The 16,224-nt window shown below is 33.9% G+C and overlaps 1 protein-coding gene across 8 annotated transcripts in view; it reads left to right on the top strand.

Moving 5' to 3' along the window:
• Col24a1 (collagen type XXIV alpha 1 chain) overlaps positions 1–16,224 on the top strand; it is a 304,025-nt gene that overhangs the window by 92,039 nt on the left and 195,762 nt on the right. For all 8 annotated transcript variants that reach the window (XM_019209372.2, XM_019209374.2, XM_019209375.2 and 5 more), the window contains one exon: positions 12,336–12,389. In XM_019209372.2, the coding sequence (XP_019064917.1) occupies positions 12,336–12,389 (54 nt within the window). The remainder of the gene's footprint in view (positions 1–12,335; positions 12,390–16,224) is intronic.

Genomic DNA, 16,224 nt, shown 5'->3' with positions numbered 1-16,224 from the left:
TATTGTAAGTTATTCATCTCCTCTCTCTTGGCTAAATACATATTCATTGTTCAAAGGAGAAGACACGCCCATCTTATTAAGGCTTTGTGATTTCCATTTTGCAACGTAGACTGATTTCACAGTGCAAAAGTATAATTTAGTACGAGTAATTCTATTAGGGGCCAAAATGATGAGACAGGCCTAGGTATATAATTCCATAATAGCTTTTGTTAATTATTAGATGATAAAGTGTTTAATTTAATATGAAAAATAAAGGTATTTAGAATTAATATATTCTGAATCAAAATTGAGGCATTAGCTCAATTACCTTGAACAAATGCGTTAAACTGTCTCGGCCTTTCCTGGTCCATAAAATGAAAATATTAATAGTTCTAACCTCTTAAAGTTTCTGTACTATGTATATAAAAATGTTGCAGTGACCAGTTAAGTATTAACTGCTGCCAGCACCACCATCACCATAGACAGAGTGATGCCAATTATAAAATTGTGGTTTCAACCTTCGCTGGTTTTCATTCTCACCTGAGGAACTGAAGATACAGATACTTAGTTCCGTTCCAGAGGTACTGCATCAGAATATCTTAGGAGTGCTCTATGCGTTATAAACAGCAATGATTAAAAACCATGTTTTGTTCTTTATGGCAAAGGACTTTTTTCCAACAGAATGAAAACATTTTCAAACCAGTAAGATATGACATCGCAGGAGTCAGAATATTTCCCCACTTTCTGCCTGGAAATAGTTGTCTGATTATGTGGTTTAGTAACCTTAGAACATTATTACTACCACTTACTGCAGTATAGCATGGCACAGAGATAGCATCTATAAATGTTTTAAATATAAAGTAACAAAAGAAAACCACTAATAAGCTTTGTTATGAAATTTTTCCAGTTAACATTTAATTTGCACAAGAACTGGAACAGACACAGAAGCCAGCTGAATAGCCTTTCAAGGGTGAATTTGACCCAAAAGTACTTTTATAGTACCAAGAACCTGTGGAAAAGCCTGAGTCAACATTTGGAGAAAAGCAAGAAACTAAGAACATAGTCTAATGGAATTTATTTGGATACAGGAGTATTCCTAGGCATAAAAAGTTTTGCTACCAGGACTCAGAAAGACCTGTCCTTCCTTCTTGTTATGGGAGCATATAAAACTTTATACTTGCTTTTACCTTCAGAGGGGATATTCCAGGACATAGTTGGCCACTGGTATCCTGAAATTCAGAGAGGTATCCATCCATGATTCTTTCTAGACTTTATTCTCATCGTGTGGAATGGATGCGTCACGCCAAGTCTTCCTTTGGGGTAGCCGTTACTTGTTCATCTTATTCGATCAGCATGGTATCTTATGTATTCAGTGGGTTGGAGTGATGTTGTGCAGCATGCCCTGAAGGTCCAGATCTCTTTAAATTATATGATTATGACAGAGGCAGGAGAACACAGGAAAGCTGTAAGTAATTCTCGTCTATCTCAGGTGAAGAAACTTTGTATTTTTTTTATTATAAAGGCAAGGAGTACATTTTCCAAATCAGTGACTACACACCATGTATGGGATGTCCTAGTAATTGGTTGGAGCAGTGACCCTACATCTGACACAGCAGCTGCAACTGAGGCTGGGGTAGTATACAATCATTCTCCAGAATCTATCCAATTTCTTCAGGGACGTCGTTGGTGAATAAACAGGGGTCTAGTATGAACAATCACACTCCTACATCTTGTAAGTTTTTAATGGTGGTATGAATCTCTGAGCATTTTAAGGCTTCTCTGACCATCTTCAAACCTTTCCAAACTCTTTTTCCAAAACGTTTCTAAATATTTCTTATCCACATGGTCAGGTACAGTCACAGCAATGGCCCCGCTCCCAGTATCAGTATCTGTCTTAGTCACTATCCTAGCTTGGGTAAAACACTTGCAACTTAAGGAGACAAGGGAGTAGGACTAGAAGTTGTGAGTTATGAGCGACTGGCTGATTCTTAGAAGCCAAAGGTCAACATGACTATAGGAAAGTTTTGACCTTTTAGGTTTTGCTGAGATAATCCAATTCTAACTATTCATTTTCATTTGATCTATTTTTTTCTCATTGAGTTTATTGGTATATTTTAGGTATACAGTACAGTTACATTCATTGTTGGGATCTTGTACCTTTGCATGACAGGTCTTTGGTTCTCATTTTTTCCCCTTATGCCTGTCCTCTCTTCACCCTCCCCTCCCTTCCCTATTTACAAATACTTTATTTCTATTTTTTAATTTTCTCATATTTTTTCTTTCCCCTTATTTCCTTTCCCCTACCTTTCCCACTTCCTCTATACCTTTAGCCCTTTTCTTCCTATTTCACATTGTCAATTATACCACTAGGATGTTATATACAATTATAGTTTTTCACACCAGAGAAATTATAGTTTTTCACACCAGAGAAACCAGACTTATTTATTTCACTTAAGAGTATATCCTCAATATGCATCCATTTTCCTATGAATGACTCTAATTTCTCATTCTTATTTTGTTTTGTTTTTTGGTACCAGGGATCAAACTCAGGTCCTTGCACTTGCAAGGCAGGTGGCGGAACCACTGAGTTAAATCTCCAGCCCTAATTTCTCATTCTTTATGGCTGAGTAGTATTCCATTTTTAGGGACATCTAGTATATGTCAATCACTAATAAATGCTGAACTGATTTATATCCTATCTTCGAAGAGCTTATATTCAAGAAATCAATATTCAATTTATACCATGCCAAAGCCTCTTCTGCCTGTGTTTTCCTCAGGCATTGTTTTGTGATTAGGTTTGATAGCATTCAAAAATAAATAAAGATCAAGTCATTCCTTTAAAATGTCTAGAAGCAAGCCAGGCATTGTGGTGCACACCTGTAATCCCAAAACTTGGGAGGCAAAGGTAGTAGGATCGCTGTGAGTTCAAGACTACCTTAGGCTACATAGTGAGTTTTAGGCCAGCCTGAAACACACAGCAAGACCCTGTCTCAATCAAAACTAAACAAAAACAAAAAAATTTTTACAGTCAGTATGTTCCTTATAGAAAATTGCAAGACAGTCAAAGAATGTCTTTCCTAAGACTCCTGTTTTCTTTTTCTGTATTTCTTTTTCTCCTGGGGGGCATGAGTTCTTCTCCATCTCAAACAACCTGTGACTAGTGTGCCTTTCTAACAAAGCCTATATTTAGGAAAAGTCCTGGTTAAAAATATTTTACTCTTAGAAGTAAGTGTATAACATTGAACTGCAATATATTTCCCTTTCAAGGGTATTTACATTTCAACACCAAAAAGAGCATTGAAAATAGTTCAGTGAATCTCTACTAAACAGAATTTAAGGTGTTATTTGTTGAACAGGGACGAATTCATGGGTGACTGGATACTTTGATACTCTTCACCTTATTCACATTATACTGGTGGTCATCCAGTCAAACAAGACTGGACAAGATTGGGCAACATTTCTTGCTGGCATCTTCTAGTCAGGAAGTGCAGATTTTTCTAACAATCTGCAAAAGCAAAGTACTCTAAAGTTTTGTGATAAATGTTGAATATTTGCCATTAACATTAAAGAAAACTGCCCAGTGTTAATGATCATATGAATAAATATCACTTCAAGCAACCAAGTTTTTTTTCTTGGTTTACTTGTTCTGAGAAAATTATTAAATTGCTGTAATAATGTACATGTATCTGTGCATTTATGCCTTCATAAAATTTAAGTACTAGAGGTTTCCCAACATAAAACATCACTTGCTTTATGTTTTTTATACTGATTGTTTTTCTGCTTTTAATAAAAACACAGAAAATACTCTACAGGAAACTTTCCTATTTCTTTAAGCATAAGCATCAGTTTTGACCATTAATCCCATACAAATGCCCAGTTCTGGCAATAGATCACCTTGTAATGCAGTAGCAAGATACTTAGAATGTTGACTCAGCTGTTAGCTCCCCTGGGCTAGAGAGATGGCCAAGAATTTGAATTTTGAATGATGTTCGTATAGGTGGGACTGGTTGTTTATCACAAAAATAATCCAAGACCACTAATCACAGAAGAGCCTGAAGTGGCCAAGCAGTAGGTTCTCTTTGTCCATCAGGGTGGTCTTCATTAGAGACCAGGCCTGAAGCTATTGTGGAGAGTCTGTAGCTAACAAATGAAGTCATACTTCTAAATATCCACATTAGCAATTCAGTAGACCTGACTGGAGTAAGTCAGCCTGCAGCTAGCTGTATTAGTTGATCAGAACTTGGTGTTAATGAATTACTTGCACTTAAACGAGTTACTTCTTTGTTATCTTAATGACTTGGATTTGGTTGAGCAATTTTGAATTTTTAGTTATCACTCAAAATGGGTGCTGAATGTATACGTGATTCAATCCGACAATTAAAAAATGATTTGAGTTTGTATGGTGTGCATAACTATGCCCTGTGAACACTATAGAATATATTTCAAAATAATATTATCCACCATTTGAGAAAATGTATAGTCTAGTTGTGAAAAATAAAATATATAAACTGTTACTAATGAATGCATAATGTGAGAAGTACATATTTATTAAAGCCCAGTTTTAACAGTGTGAGATTAACTTGAGATGAAAGAATTACAGCAGGTTTCACAGGAAAAAATGGACCTTCAGTTAGACTGTTTAAGAATAAATGGTAGGAAAGAGGGAAGGCCTTCCAAGAAGAGTAAGTCACATGAAGAGAGGCTAGAGACCTAGGTAATTTTCACGGTAGATTTACAGGTGGTAATACTGTTTAGCTGATGTCAATTTTTTGTGTTGACAAAGACTAACATGTAAATTTTAAAGTAGGTTGGCACCTTAAATGTATTCATTTGTAAAGCCTCAAATTCATTCTACCCTGTATCAGAGGCAGAATATTCTCAGGCTGAGGATTTAGCTCAGTGGTTTCATTGCCTGCTTTGCAAGCACAAGGTCCTGAGTTAAAAGAAAAAGAATATTCTATAGTTATGATGGCCTGATAACACAGTTTTTGTGTTGTGAAAAATAGGGGATCTGTCCTCTTCGCTCTCCAGTAAATCAAATGAAAGTCCTCTTAATTTGTCTTTTTTTTTTTTCACAGTAGTGACACATTTCCATCTTTTCACCCTTGGTGTAAATAGAAATGTTTGTAACTGTTACTAAAAGAGATGGAGTCTTCTGTTTATCTAGAGCAAATTTATGGTAGTCTGAATTGTCAGTGAAGCTGACCTGATACTGCTCACCAGATTGGAAGATGTGGAACATTTTCCTATCACTAGATGGGAGTGGGGACCAGCCTAATGATCTGAAACGGAAAACGAGTGGTTCCCCAAAAGGATTGCTGGCAGGTTTTTGAAATGCTCTCTGCTTTCCACATCTGTAGTGACCAAATCAACATATGCCCACTTTCTAATTTAAGCAGCTTTAAATGTCTGTGCCTGACCTAACGGTTCTGCCTACAAGCTGAAAATACACTCTCTCATCTCCAAAGGAAAATAACTCCATGTATAGACAGTTACTGTTTCTAGATGCAAGGGCAGTCTCTCTGGGTTGTTTTCAGGGAAGCCTAAGCATCTCAATAAACCAGCATACATATTTTAGAAAGCAAATAAGATGTCCTATTTGAAGAAAGAGAGAATGCAAAACAACAGAAACTAGGCATAGGCCCATACCTGCATATCTAGAATAAAAGTAAGCCACTGACACACACCAGTTCCTCATAACACTATATGTTATATGTTAATCACTTCTGCCACAAATATATACATACAGAAAAAGAGGATGAGAGATAATCTCCAGAATATAATTCCATAAAACTAGGGATGTTTTTTATTCTCTAGTGTATATTTAGTATCATGAATATACTATGAACTGATATTCTTTAAGACTTCAGAAGAATGCTAAATTAGATAGAATAATGGACAGACATGTAGATATATATTGAGTACCTAAAATTATATTTATCTGAACATATCTATAAAATAATGATTATGATATTACTTCCGAAATAATCTGAACTTCATGGATTTTTACTGGAAGACAAGGTCAGTAAATAAATGCTATATTTTCCTCTAAAGATTCTCAACTCATTACAAACTGTTACATACCCAAAAGTGTAATTATCTAAAATACTCAATACTACTCATCCCTTTTTCATCTTTTTTGAAGGATAATTGAGATATAACTGCCTATATTTATATTATACAATTTAATACTTTTAGATGTGCATATAAATCAGGAAACCATTACTAAAAATCAAGGTAGTGAGCATATACATCAAACTTCCAAAGTTCCTTCTTCACCGTTGTAATCCTTTTTTGTCTCGCCTTCCCACTTTCTCCTTGAGCTACCATAGGTTTTCTACTATACAAGTAATTATCCAAATCTGACTATCATATAATGGTCCGAATAGTTTGTTAGAATCATAGGTTTAGCATAGTTTTCTGTGCTTTTAGAAGAACAAATGTGGACTTTTCCAACCCTGTAGGTTCCTTTAAGAGTGATTTCAAATATTCTGTAATACTGTGGAAACAACGTTTCATTTGGAACATAGAGTATGTGTTGTATCACAAGGAATTTTACTGTCTTTGTTATTTTGAGAATTTTCGCTGGTGAGTAGGATGCTGTGCATATGGAATTCAGCTGTGTTATATTTTCTGCTCAAATATATGGAATTACTAAAGGGAAAATATGAATAGGAATAATCAATTGCAAAAGTTTTCTGCAGTATCATAATGAAAACAATCTGTATGCGATGGCTTTTTAGATCTAAAACAGCAAAAGAAAATGAAATAGAGCCAGATACCTAGATGGATACTTTGATTTTATTTTTCCAGAAGCTCATATTTTCTCTCTGCGGTTTTCTCAGAAGACAGAACAGCTCCTTCATGTGCAATTTGCATGCTGCCTTGTGCTAGTGTTGAGTTTCTATAGTTCACTGGGAAAGTGAATTTATTACTTTTGCCCTTTTAAATATTGTTGTTGGCATTAACTTTTGGATGGCTATTTGCACTTAGAAAAGATCATTTTAATCTTTTTTTTATTACTTTCCTGCTTGGACTTACCATATTAATGACATGACATGTACTTCCACAAATGTTAGAGAACAAAATCTTATGACTACATTTTGGATCCCTGTCTCAAACCAAATTCTCCCCTTACAGAACCTTTCTCCATCTGGATGCACTCAGTCCTGTGTAAAATTGCAACCCTGTCTATAGAAACCATGAACATTTTTTGCCTTTTCTTTCTTCAGAAGAAAGGCTAATTTTGGAAATGGAAACAGTAAAAAATATAATGAGTCAAATAGAATTCATTCTTTAATTTGGCTATTAATTTGGACCATCGGATTTTTATTTAATGTACTATCTTCCCAATTACTAGAGGAGGCTTTGCATAACTTTGTCCTCCAGGAATTCATAATTTTTATGTTATTTTTATTAATTATATCTTTTGTGGTTGCTTTTTTCAAGGGCTATCTTCATTTTTTTTCAGACTTATAAACTACTCAGAAAATACAGTTAAACCAAACCATACTATGTATTGTGTATTGAAAGCACAATATATAAAAAAAAACAATGAGAATAGGAAATTTCAGTGAGTTAGAAGGTCCCAGTGTAATCTGTAAGAATAGAATATTTTAGCACTACTCCAAAGTTTGAAATGCACAAAATTTGTTCTTTGTTTTTAAGATGTTATTGAAATTTAACGTGTTCTTACCTCCAAGATAATCCAAAAATCTGAGTTCTGCTGATTTCATCTGGGGATTAATTCACTGAATAAATTTTCTAAATATTTACAGATCTCTCTAAGGTCTCTAAAGGTCTTTAAATCATTATAAATTATTACCTACCTCAAGTAAAAGATAATCTTAAATGCTGAAGTCCATTCAACCTTTTCAGTTTTATTGAGGTATAATTGACATATGATGTGTTACATATATTTACAGTGTGGTAATTTTTCACATATCTATAATAACTTTTGAAATCATTATTAAATCACAATAATGAACATATTTGTCAAACCCAACGATTTTCTTATTCACCGTTTATAATCCCTTCCTTCTGTTCCTCCTACTCCTCTCCCAGGCTATCTCTGATTTGCTGTTTTATCACTATAGATTATTTATATTTTTTAAAGTCTTTCTATGAATGGATTCAAATAGTGTGTACTGTTTTGGATCTGGCTTCTTTCAATTAGCATAAGTATTTGCTTATGTTTTGATCATTTATCCATTTACCATTTTTTAACTGGAAGGACTATTATATTTCAACAGAAAACAGAAACTTGATTGCTCCTATTGGAAAATTACTAACATTTTCAATGTATGCCAGAGAACATTATATATTTACTTTGTTTGGATACTAGCCTTTACTTTTCTGGCTTCTGCCAAATAAAAAAAGTAATATTTTCCTCTTATGATTTCCTAGGAAACTAATGAAATTGCTAGTGCTTTGGTTCCCAGGTTTTACTATAAAAATGCATACGAACTAGTTGCCAGCCTTCAGTGATTAGAGAATAATAAAACTTTGTTTTTACTGGAGAGAATGCTAAATCACTCTTGGTGCAACAAACAGATGTGAAAGATCTGAAAATAGAAGACACATTTGCACTTACTATCTTTACAACTATTTCATTTTTGGTGTTCTTGGTAAAAAATGGTGACCAGTCTTTTTCTATTGAGAAGGCCCTGGAAGTCAGGCCGCTCTCCTTTTCCTCACTAAGGTATTTTAGTTTTCAATTATAATGTGATGACTTAACTCAGATAGTGAAGCACATTGTGGGAATATATTTTTACTGTCAGTATTATCTTAAAATTTAAAAATAAATGAAGGAATATCACAGTTTTGCTTTTACTTCTTGTATATTTTATGTCACTGCAGGTTTATCAACAGATATACCTTTATCTTTCAGTCTATAACTCTGAAATTTTGCTGCTCAGCAATGGTGCCCATGTTCTGCAGTTTGATTTAGTTTGAGCAGCAAATTTGAGCATTAAAAAATTCCTTCATAAATATATGCTATCCTTAAAGTTCAGTTGATCCAGTTAATTCTGGTTTTTAGATTTGAAAATGTATTACTTAAAAGGCAAGCTCTCTCCTTGGAAGTGACCCAAGTACGGATTTTTTAAATAATGAAAAAGATTTTTGGCCAAATTTCTAAGCTATCCTATGTAGTAAGGAAATAGAGTTTTTCTTTCTTTTTAATAACTGTGCTGATGTGTTTCTGAGATTTTCAGTATAGTTTTTATTTTAAAATATTCAATTTATTTGACTAGGAAACCAGAATTGCTGACATCTTTTATCCTGTTGCATCTTTGGTACTTTCTGTCTTTTAATGTTCCTTTACTGCTATTTTAACTCACTAAAGAAGGAACAGAAATTCAAAGATTAAATATCCCATATTTAACCAGAATCTCCTTAGTAGTTTTTTCTTACTGTTTTATTCTGAAATGGAACTCTTACATAGAAAACTATATAAAACACAGGTATATCACACACAATTATATCACAAATGCCCCTGTAAGTACCATGCAGTTCATGAGCAGAACGGCCAGTCATCCTGAAATCTTCACATGTCCCAGCCCCAACCACAAGTTCATCTCTTCATAAGCAGATTTTCATTGCTTTTTCTTTTGTAGTTTATCGCTTAAGTTTGCAGTTTTAAAAATAGTAAGTTAGGCTTGTTTATTCTCTGTGTCATCGAACTTACAAGTGCTCTCTCCATTCCTATTTTCATGCTACAATTATTTTTGTATGTGAAATTCTCCGTTCACTTGGTGAGTTTTCATACTCTGGATTTTGCTGGTGACGGTCTCATGGTGTAGTTCATGATTCTTGTTTGTGTGTGATTTCTTGAAAATTGGTAGTTACATTGTAGAATCCTGACAGTATTTCTGTTTGTCTGTTTTTGGCAAGATTATGTGTGATATTGTGTGTCCTATCATCATAAACACATCATGTCTGATTATCTCCTTTTTATGATGTTAGTAACAGTTTAAACATCAAATCTAGCAGACCATTTACAGGATTACAAAATGAAAATTTCTCTATTCTGTCACTTCTTTTTTTGATTTACTGTTTGGCATACATCTCCTTGCCTACTATATAAATAAGAGCAGTATAATACATAAAGGAAAGGCAGAATAAATGCTTGATTATTTACCTTTGTTTATAGATTCTCCAGATAACAACTTGACTTCCCTTTTATCCTCGAAACATGGAAAATTTTTATTGTCATATTATGACTTTCATCTTTAATGTGACTCAATTCATTGAAATTCTTTTCCTTACTGAATAAAGTTGTTTGGATAAAGTTCTGAACAGCAGGATCCTCTTCAAGTACCTTCTGATTTCGTTAAATATGACTGTAGTTTTGAAACCTTTGATAGCTTCCTAGATTTCTGGTATGACAACATATTCCAGGCTCATCTGGGAAATAGACAAGTTGTAAATATATCCACGGGGATACTCTGAACCAATGTTCTGAACTGGTTGTAAACTAGTTCTGAAGGGCCCAAAATAGCCACCACACGTTTTCCTCTTTTAAAAGAAACAAGTCAGTCGTTCAACAATAATACAGAACATCATTTTAAAAGTAATTACTGTGAGTCAGATATTGTACTAGTTTCTGAAAATATGATAGTGATTAGCACATAAAACTATACTCAAGGATTTTATAATCTGATGAGGGAAATAAAATAAGCCAAACACCATGCTAAGTGATTTTTGTCAGTCCCATGAGAGTTATAGGAGAAAAAGAAGAGAAAAGGAAAAGGAAAATAATTAAAGATGAAGTGCACCTTTTTCACTTGGAAATTGGTGGGTAGATATAATATTCACTGAAATAGTAAATGCAGGATAGGGAAAGAATTCTGTGTTCAACTTTTCACGATTAGCTAATGTTACATCAGAACCCAGAAAAGAGATGTCTTGATTCAAGTTCATGGGGGATCTAAATACACTAACAAAGAATGTGTTTAAGTGCAACAGTATGAACTTATTGGAAAAGATAAAATATATATGTATATATATCCTGATTATTTTTTATTAATAATGCAATCAACAAGTCTATGCCAACATGCCTGTATTAAACTATTCCAGAACATCCAGAAATCTGATCCTGTGGTAAATCTAGTACAACTGTCTTTTCTTATGCCAGAAGAGTTTCCAACTTAAATTTTTCTTCACAGGATCCAAGTTTTAAATCTCGCATTTAATCTGTCAGAGTGTATCTGTTCTAATCTAGTCTGGATACATCAGTATCAATTTATTTGTTTTTCTTTCCAGAATAAGTATTCCAGAATCATCTTACTTGTTGGGCCCATCATATTTATCCTTCCACTGAAATATCTTTTTAGTGACATTCATATTTGTCTGCAACTTTATCATACTTACTTTATCTTTACTTTTAAAAATAGTGCTTGTTATACTTTCCTGATCCTTTTTATTTTGCCCATGTCAATGAATCAGCTCTTCTCATGACAAAGACAATACAAGCAAAATCATTCTTATTAGGTTATTATCATTATTGAAATGTTTCATGATGAGTCACTTTCTGATTCATTATTTCAGCAAGAATTTTAATCTATTTTAGAGTAATATCCTAGGCTTTTTACCTGCATAGACTTTATTTAACAGTATGATCCATTTCTCTTTATTGAGCCAACTGTTATAGACTGCTGGTATAATTTCCAAAATGTAAAATTGTCATACTCATAGAAATATGAACAAAGGTCAAAGATTTATTAAACTCATTGATGAATGATAGAACCAGCAAGATTCTGATTCCAAAGAAAATTTGAGGAGGTAGTTTTTAATAGGATTTAAATGTGGGATGTTTTGATAAGATAGATTAGATACAAAATTGATTAATAGTCTATATATTAAGGTGTAATTTGTGTTTTCATTTTAGCCAGACATGTGATTTGCATCTCCTTCTAGTTAAACTATGCAAGCCAACATGTAGTTAGTACACAGTGAGTCTAACAAAGTACATTCCGTTCATTTTTTATAGTTTTTATAGTCTCATTCTTTGTGCCCTCTATTACAGTGAAAGGACAGCCATATCACACTTCTTTTTGCCTTGTTTCCAAGTTGTAGACAATGTTTAATAAGACTTCTGTACATTATACTGAAAGAAAAGGTTTTCTTTAACTCTGAGGACAGTTTGTGACCAATTCATGAAGTAAATTCTTTTTTAGTACTTTGTAAGTTATGTAAACCACTGCCTAATCTTTCATACTGAGTTTTTAAAAGTTTTTTTAATACTGAATTACTTTAATTGGACATGAAGGTAAGGCGAAGAAGATTTTTACATGCTTAATAAATTAAAAGTAATTTGCTATGGAATAAACTCTGCATTTTTTTATATTCCCTAGGGTTTTCCGGGAGATATTGGAATTCCTGGACAAAATGGCCCAGAAGGACCAAAGGTAAATAAATAAATAAATACTAAATATAGATAGTGGTAATCTCAAATCTCAATGAAGAGGAAGCAGATTTTTATACATTACAATATTTCTACATTTCTGAAATTTTTAATAAACTTTTTTTGAGTTCAGGAGTCATACGATTGAAAATTATTTTCATGGTTTCATATAGTTTAATATTAGGGTGACTATTTACAAATCATGTAAGTCATTAAAGAATTTCTTAGAGGATATGGAAAATGCAACAATTCTGAAAATCCATAGGATACAAAAAATGTTTGAGAATTTTCTGACTACTTATCTCACTGGAGCTGATAAAATATCTACTAATAAAAACAAAGCATGTAGTATCCTGGTGCCTTCACATAGCATAAAATATCTGCAGAAACCTATGCATTCTTAACTTCCTGGGTTGCACATGTATAGTAGAAATTATCCACAGCAAAATTTTAAAAACTAGATTTTGTCTCATAGGCTGCTTTGGCATTATAAGCAGATAAGCTTTATGAATAAAGGCCAGAAATGACAAAGGCTGAAGTTTGGAGGATTCACCAATTATGGAGATTAGCTGCCGTGGGAAGTATCAGTGTAAAATAGCGAGGGGAAGGGATAGGAGAAGCTGAAAAAAGGTAATAATAGCTAATTGGTTAGTGAGCTATATTGTCAAGTAGTATAGTACTGCAGTAAATGTTTTACAGAAATTATGTAAAACGAAAACAATCAGAAGCATCTCATTTAATTTTCACAGTAGTCGTAAGAGACAGATATTATCCCTATTTTATAAATAATATTTACTCAATATCATGTGTTATAGGTAGGATTTTGATGCAGATATGATTAGTGTCTGAGATCTTAACCACTTAGCTTTGGAGAACATTCAGTACCATGAATAGTTTCTACTTTATCCTATTGATATTAGGTATTAATCAAAGATATTTAAGTAGTAAGGTGTCCTAGATGGTTTATGTTTTAAAAAGTAACCTCTCATATCAGTATGGAGGATGACTTAAGAGGGGTACAGTGAAAGGCAGGGGAATGAGCTAGAAAAAGGTAGACAAGAAATAATAAAGATATAGGGCCAGGGATTTAGCTCCGTGGTGCTGCCACCTGCCTCGCAAGCACAAGGACCGAAGTTTGTCCCTGGTACCAGAGAGAGACAGAGAGAGAGAGAGAGAGAGGGAGGGAGGGAGAGAAGGAAAGAAAGAAAGAAGCACATTCATTCAGCTAGCAAGTATTTATTTGCTGGCTTTTTTTGACAGCCATCATGTTAGCTAGGGCTACAAGTCCTGATTCTTTCTTTTAAGAAACGTACAAAATGACTCAAGTTTATTCTTCTTTATGGCAGAATAGTACTCCGTTGTGTATAAATACCACATTTTCTTTGTCCTCTCATATGATTGCATGATTCCTCCTATATGAAAAGCCCAAATACTACACTGTATCTATGGAGGGAGAAAGAGAGGGAAAGGGGATGAAGAAAAGCATTCAGATGTGTTATATACAACTCCCCACAAAGAATGTAGTCAATATATCATGCAAATATATACTAAGAAAAATAAAATTTAAAAGGAGCGTACGATATGTATATGCAGGAAATCTTTATAACAATCATTACAGAAAAGGTAACACGAGTTGACATGAATGATTGAGCAGTATTTGCAAAGCAGATATATGGGGTGTGTGGCATTCGGGGAAAGGGAACTTCTGAGAGGTCAGGAGCTATATTTGAAAGTGTTTAAACCAAAAGCTATTTGTTATTTATCTGAAACTCAAATTTAACTGAGTATTTTGTCTGGCAAACCTACCTACCGCCTACAGATGTATCCCTATATGAGAAAATTTTCTCTCTTCTGTCTCCATAAAAGTATTCCTCTGTCTGTTCATGTTCCACATGTGCTTTGCATCAAGGTCTCTCCTGAACAACAACTTCATGACATCAATTATAGTTTTTATTTCAATTTCTCCTTTACTCAAAATTTCCCAATTGCCCTTAAAAACCACCTCCCCTGCCAATTTTTTAGTTTAGGCCCTCTCTCTTTTTTTTTTTTTTTCATGAGGATTAGTTTAAGAGGCTCCTGTTATTCTCCCTGCCTCCAGTCTGGCATTTCTTCAGTTCTCCAGCCAAGTTGCTGATGGAATAATGTTTGTAGAGAACAGATCTCTCTTGTCACCTCTGAGTTTAAGTCCTCTAGTGATCTCTACATCTTCCAGGTTAAGGCTTGTGCTTCTTTCCTTTACCGCCATGCTCTTTATGCCTTTCTGTCTTCTGATTATATAGTCGCAGTCGCATTTATCATCATTCTTTCAAAACCATCGCTTCAGCCAAACTGTTTATATTATCAGACTATGCGGTATTTGTTCAAATCTCACAGCTTCTTCTATGCTGCTCTTGGGCCCGGGTGTGGATATCTCTGTACGTTCCTATGCCCTTCTTCCTTTAGCTATCATCACTTTTTCCTGGCAGCTTTCCCTGTTGCTGTCAAACGCCAATGAGATATGTTTCCTTGTATTTATGAAAAATGTATCAATCACTTATATTGCTGTTGTGCTTTTCAGACTATTAGACTACAAACTTTTTTGAAAAAAGAAGCTAATTCATTTTGTTTTTCCTTTTATTGAGTTTATTGGTACATTTTAGGTACACAGTACAGTTACCATTCATTATTGGGATCCTGTACCTTTACATGACAGGTCTTGGTTCTCATTTTTTCCCTTGTCCCAGCCCTCCCTTCACCCCCTCCTCCCCTCCCCATTTACAAACACTTTATTTCCATTTTCTCATATTTTTCCCTTATTACCTTTCCCCTACCCTTCCTACTTTCCCTACACCTTTAGCCCTTTTCTTCCCATTTCACAATGTCAGTTATCTCATTAGGATCTTATGTACTATTACAGTTTATTCACACCAGAGAAGCTAATTGATTTATATATAGTACATCATCCAAACTGGAATAATAAGCATAGCACCTAAGAGGAATGCAGTTAATAATGGTTGAGTGGATGATTGATTGAATGGCTATAGGTAAAAGCTATTTTGGAAATAGAAATAAGACAATTTGGTTAAATAAATGTGATAAGAGAAAAAGAAATCCGAAGTAAAACTTAGACTAACTTAGGCAACTGATGTTACTGAATTTACATGAGGAAGTTAAATAGGGGAAGTCAAGGGTACTTTTAGATTTGAAGGGTAAGGAAGACAACAAGTTTGATTTTGGAGATATTTAGAGATACCTTTTTGGACAGTACACAAAAATAACTGGTAGTCAGTGGTAAACCAAGGTGAAAAACGTAACATGAAGAGCTATAAAGACAGGTCAATTGTAGGGAATTGGAGTTGAGATTTCTCCTGTTTCCTGTAGCCCTTAACTTGATGCATACTCAGGAACTCAAACTTTATATACACATTAATTTATCTATTCATTCAATAATTCTTTCACTCAACCTGTGTTGAGTTTTTCTGTATTAGGATAGATGCTAGATGTGAATTACAAGGATTTCTAAATTATGATCCCTTCCCTGGATAAGGTTACTATACAGTGGGAGCAAAAAATTATGTTTTGTGATGTTTTGTGAAGCCTCAGTAAGTAAGATTAGATTTTGTCTTGGGAAATTCAGAAGTAATCATTGAACTTATGTTTACATATGACATCATACTAAATGAAGAATAAAATAGCTTTCAAAATTATTTTCACTTGGAAATTTAATTTTGCTTGAAATTTTAGCAAGAAAAATATCAGAGATCTGAAAAATGTGATTATAATAGCAGTGTTTAAAATTTCCTTTTTATTACATTTGTTATCTTGAATGAAATGCTGGAAGTTGGTCCCAAACTCTGATA

The sequence above is a fragment of the Fukomys damarensis genome, unplaced genomic scaffold (genome assembly GCF_012274545.1).
Source record: "Fukomys damarensis isolate Sample0158 unplaced genomic scaffold, DMR_v1.0_HiC HiC_scaffold_33, whole genome shotgun sequence".
Lineage (NCBI taxonomy): Eukaryota > Metazoa > Chordata > Mammalia > Rodentia > Bathyergidae > Fukomys > Fukomys damarensis.
Note: the sequence above shows the minus strand (reverse complement) of the source record. Positions and strands in the feature narration are given on the sequence as shown.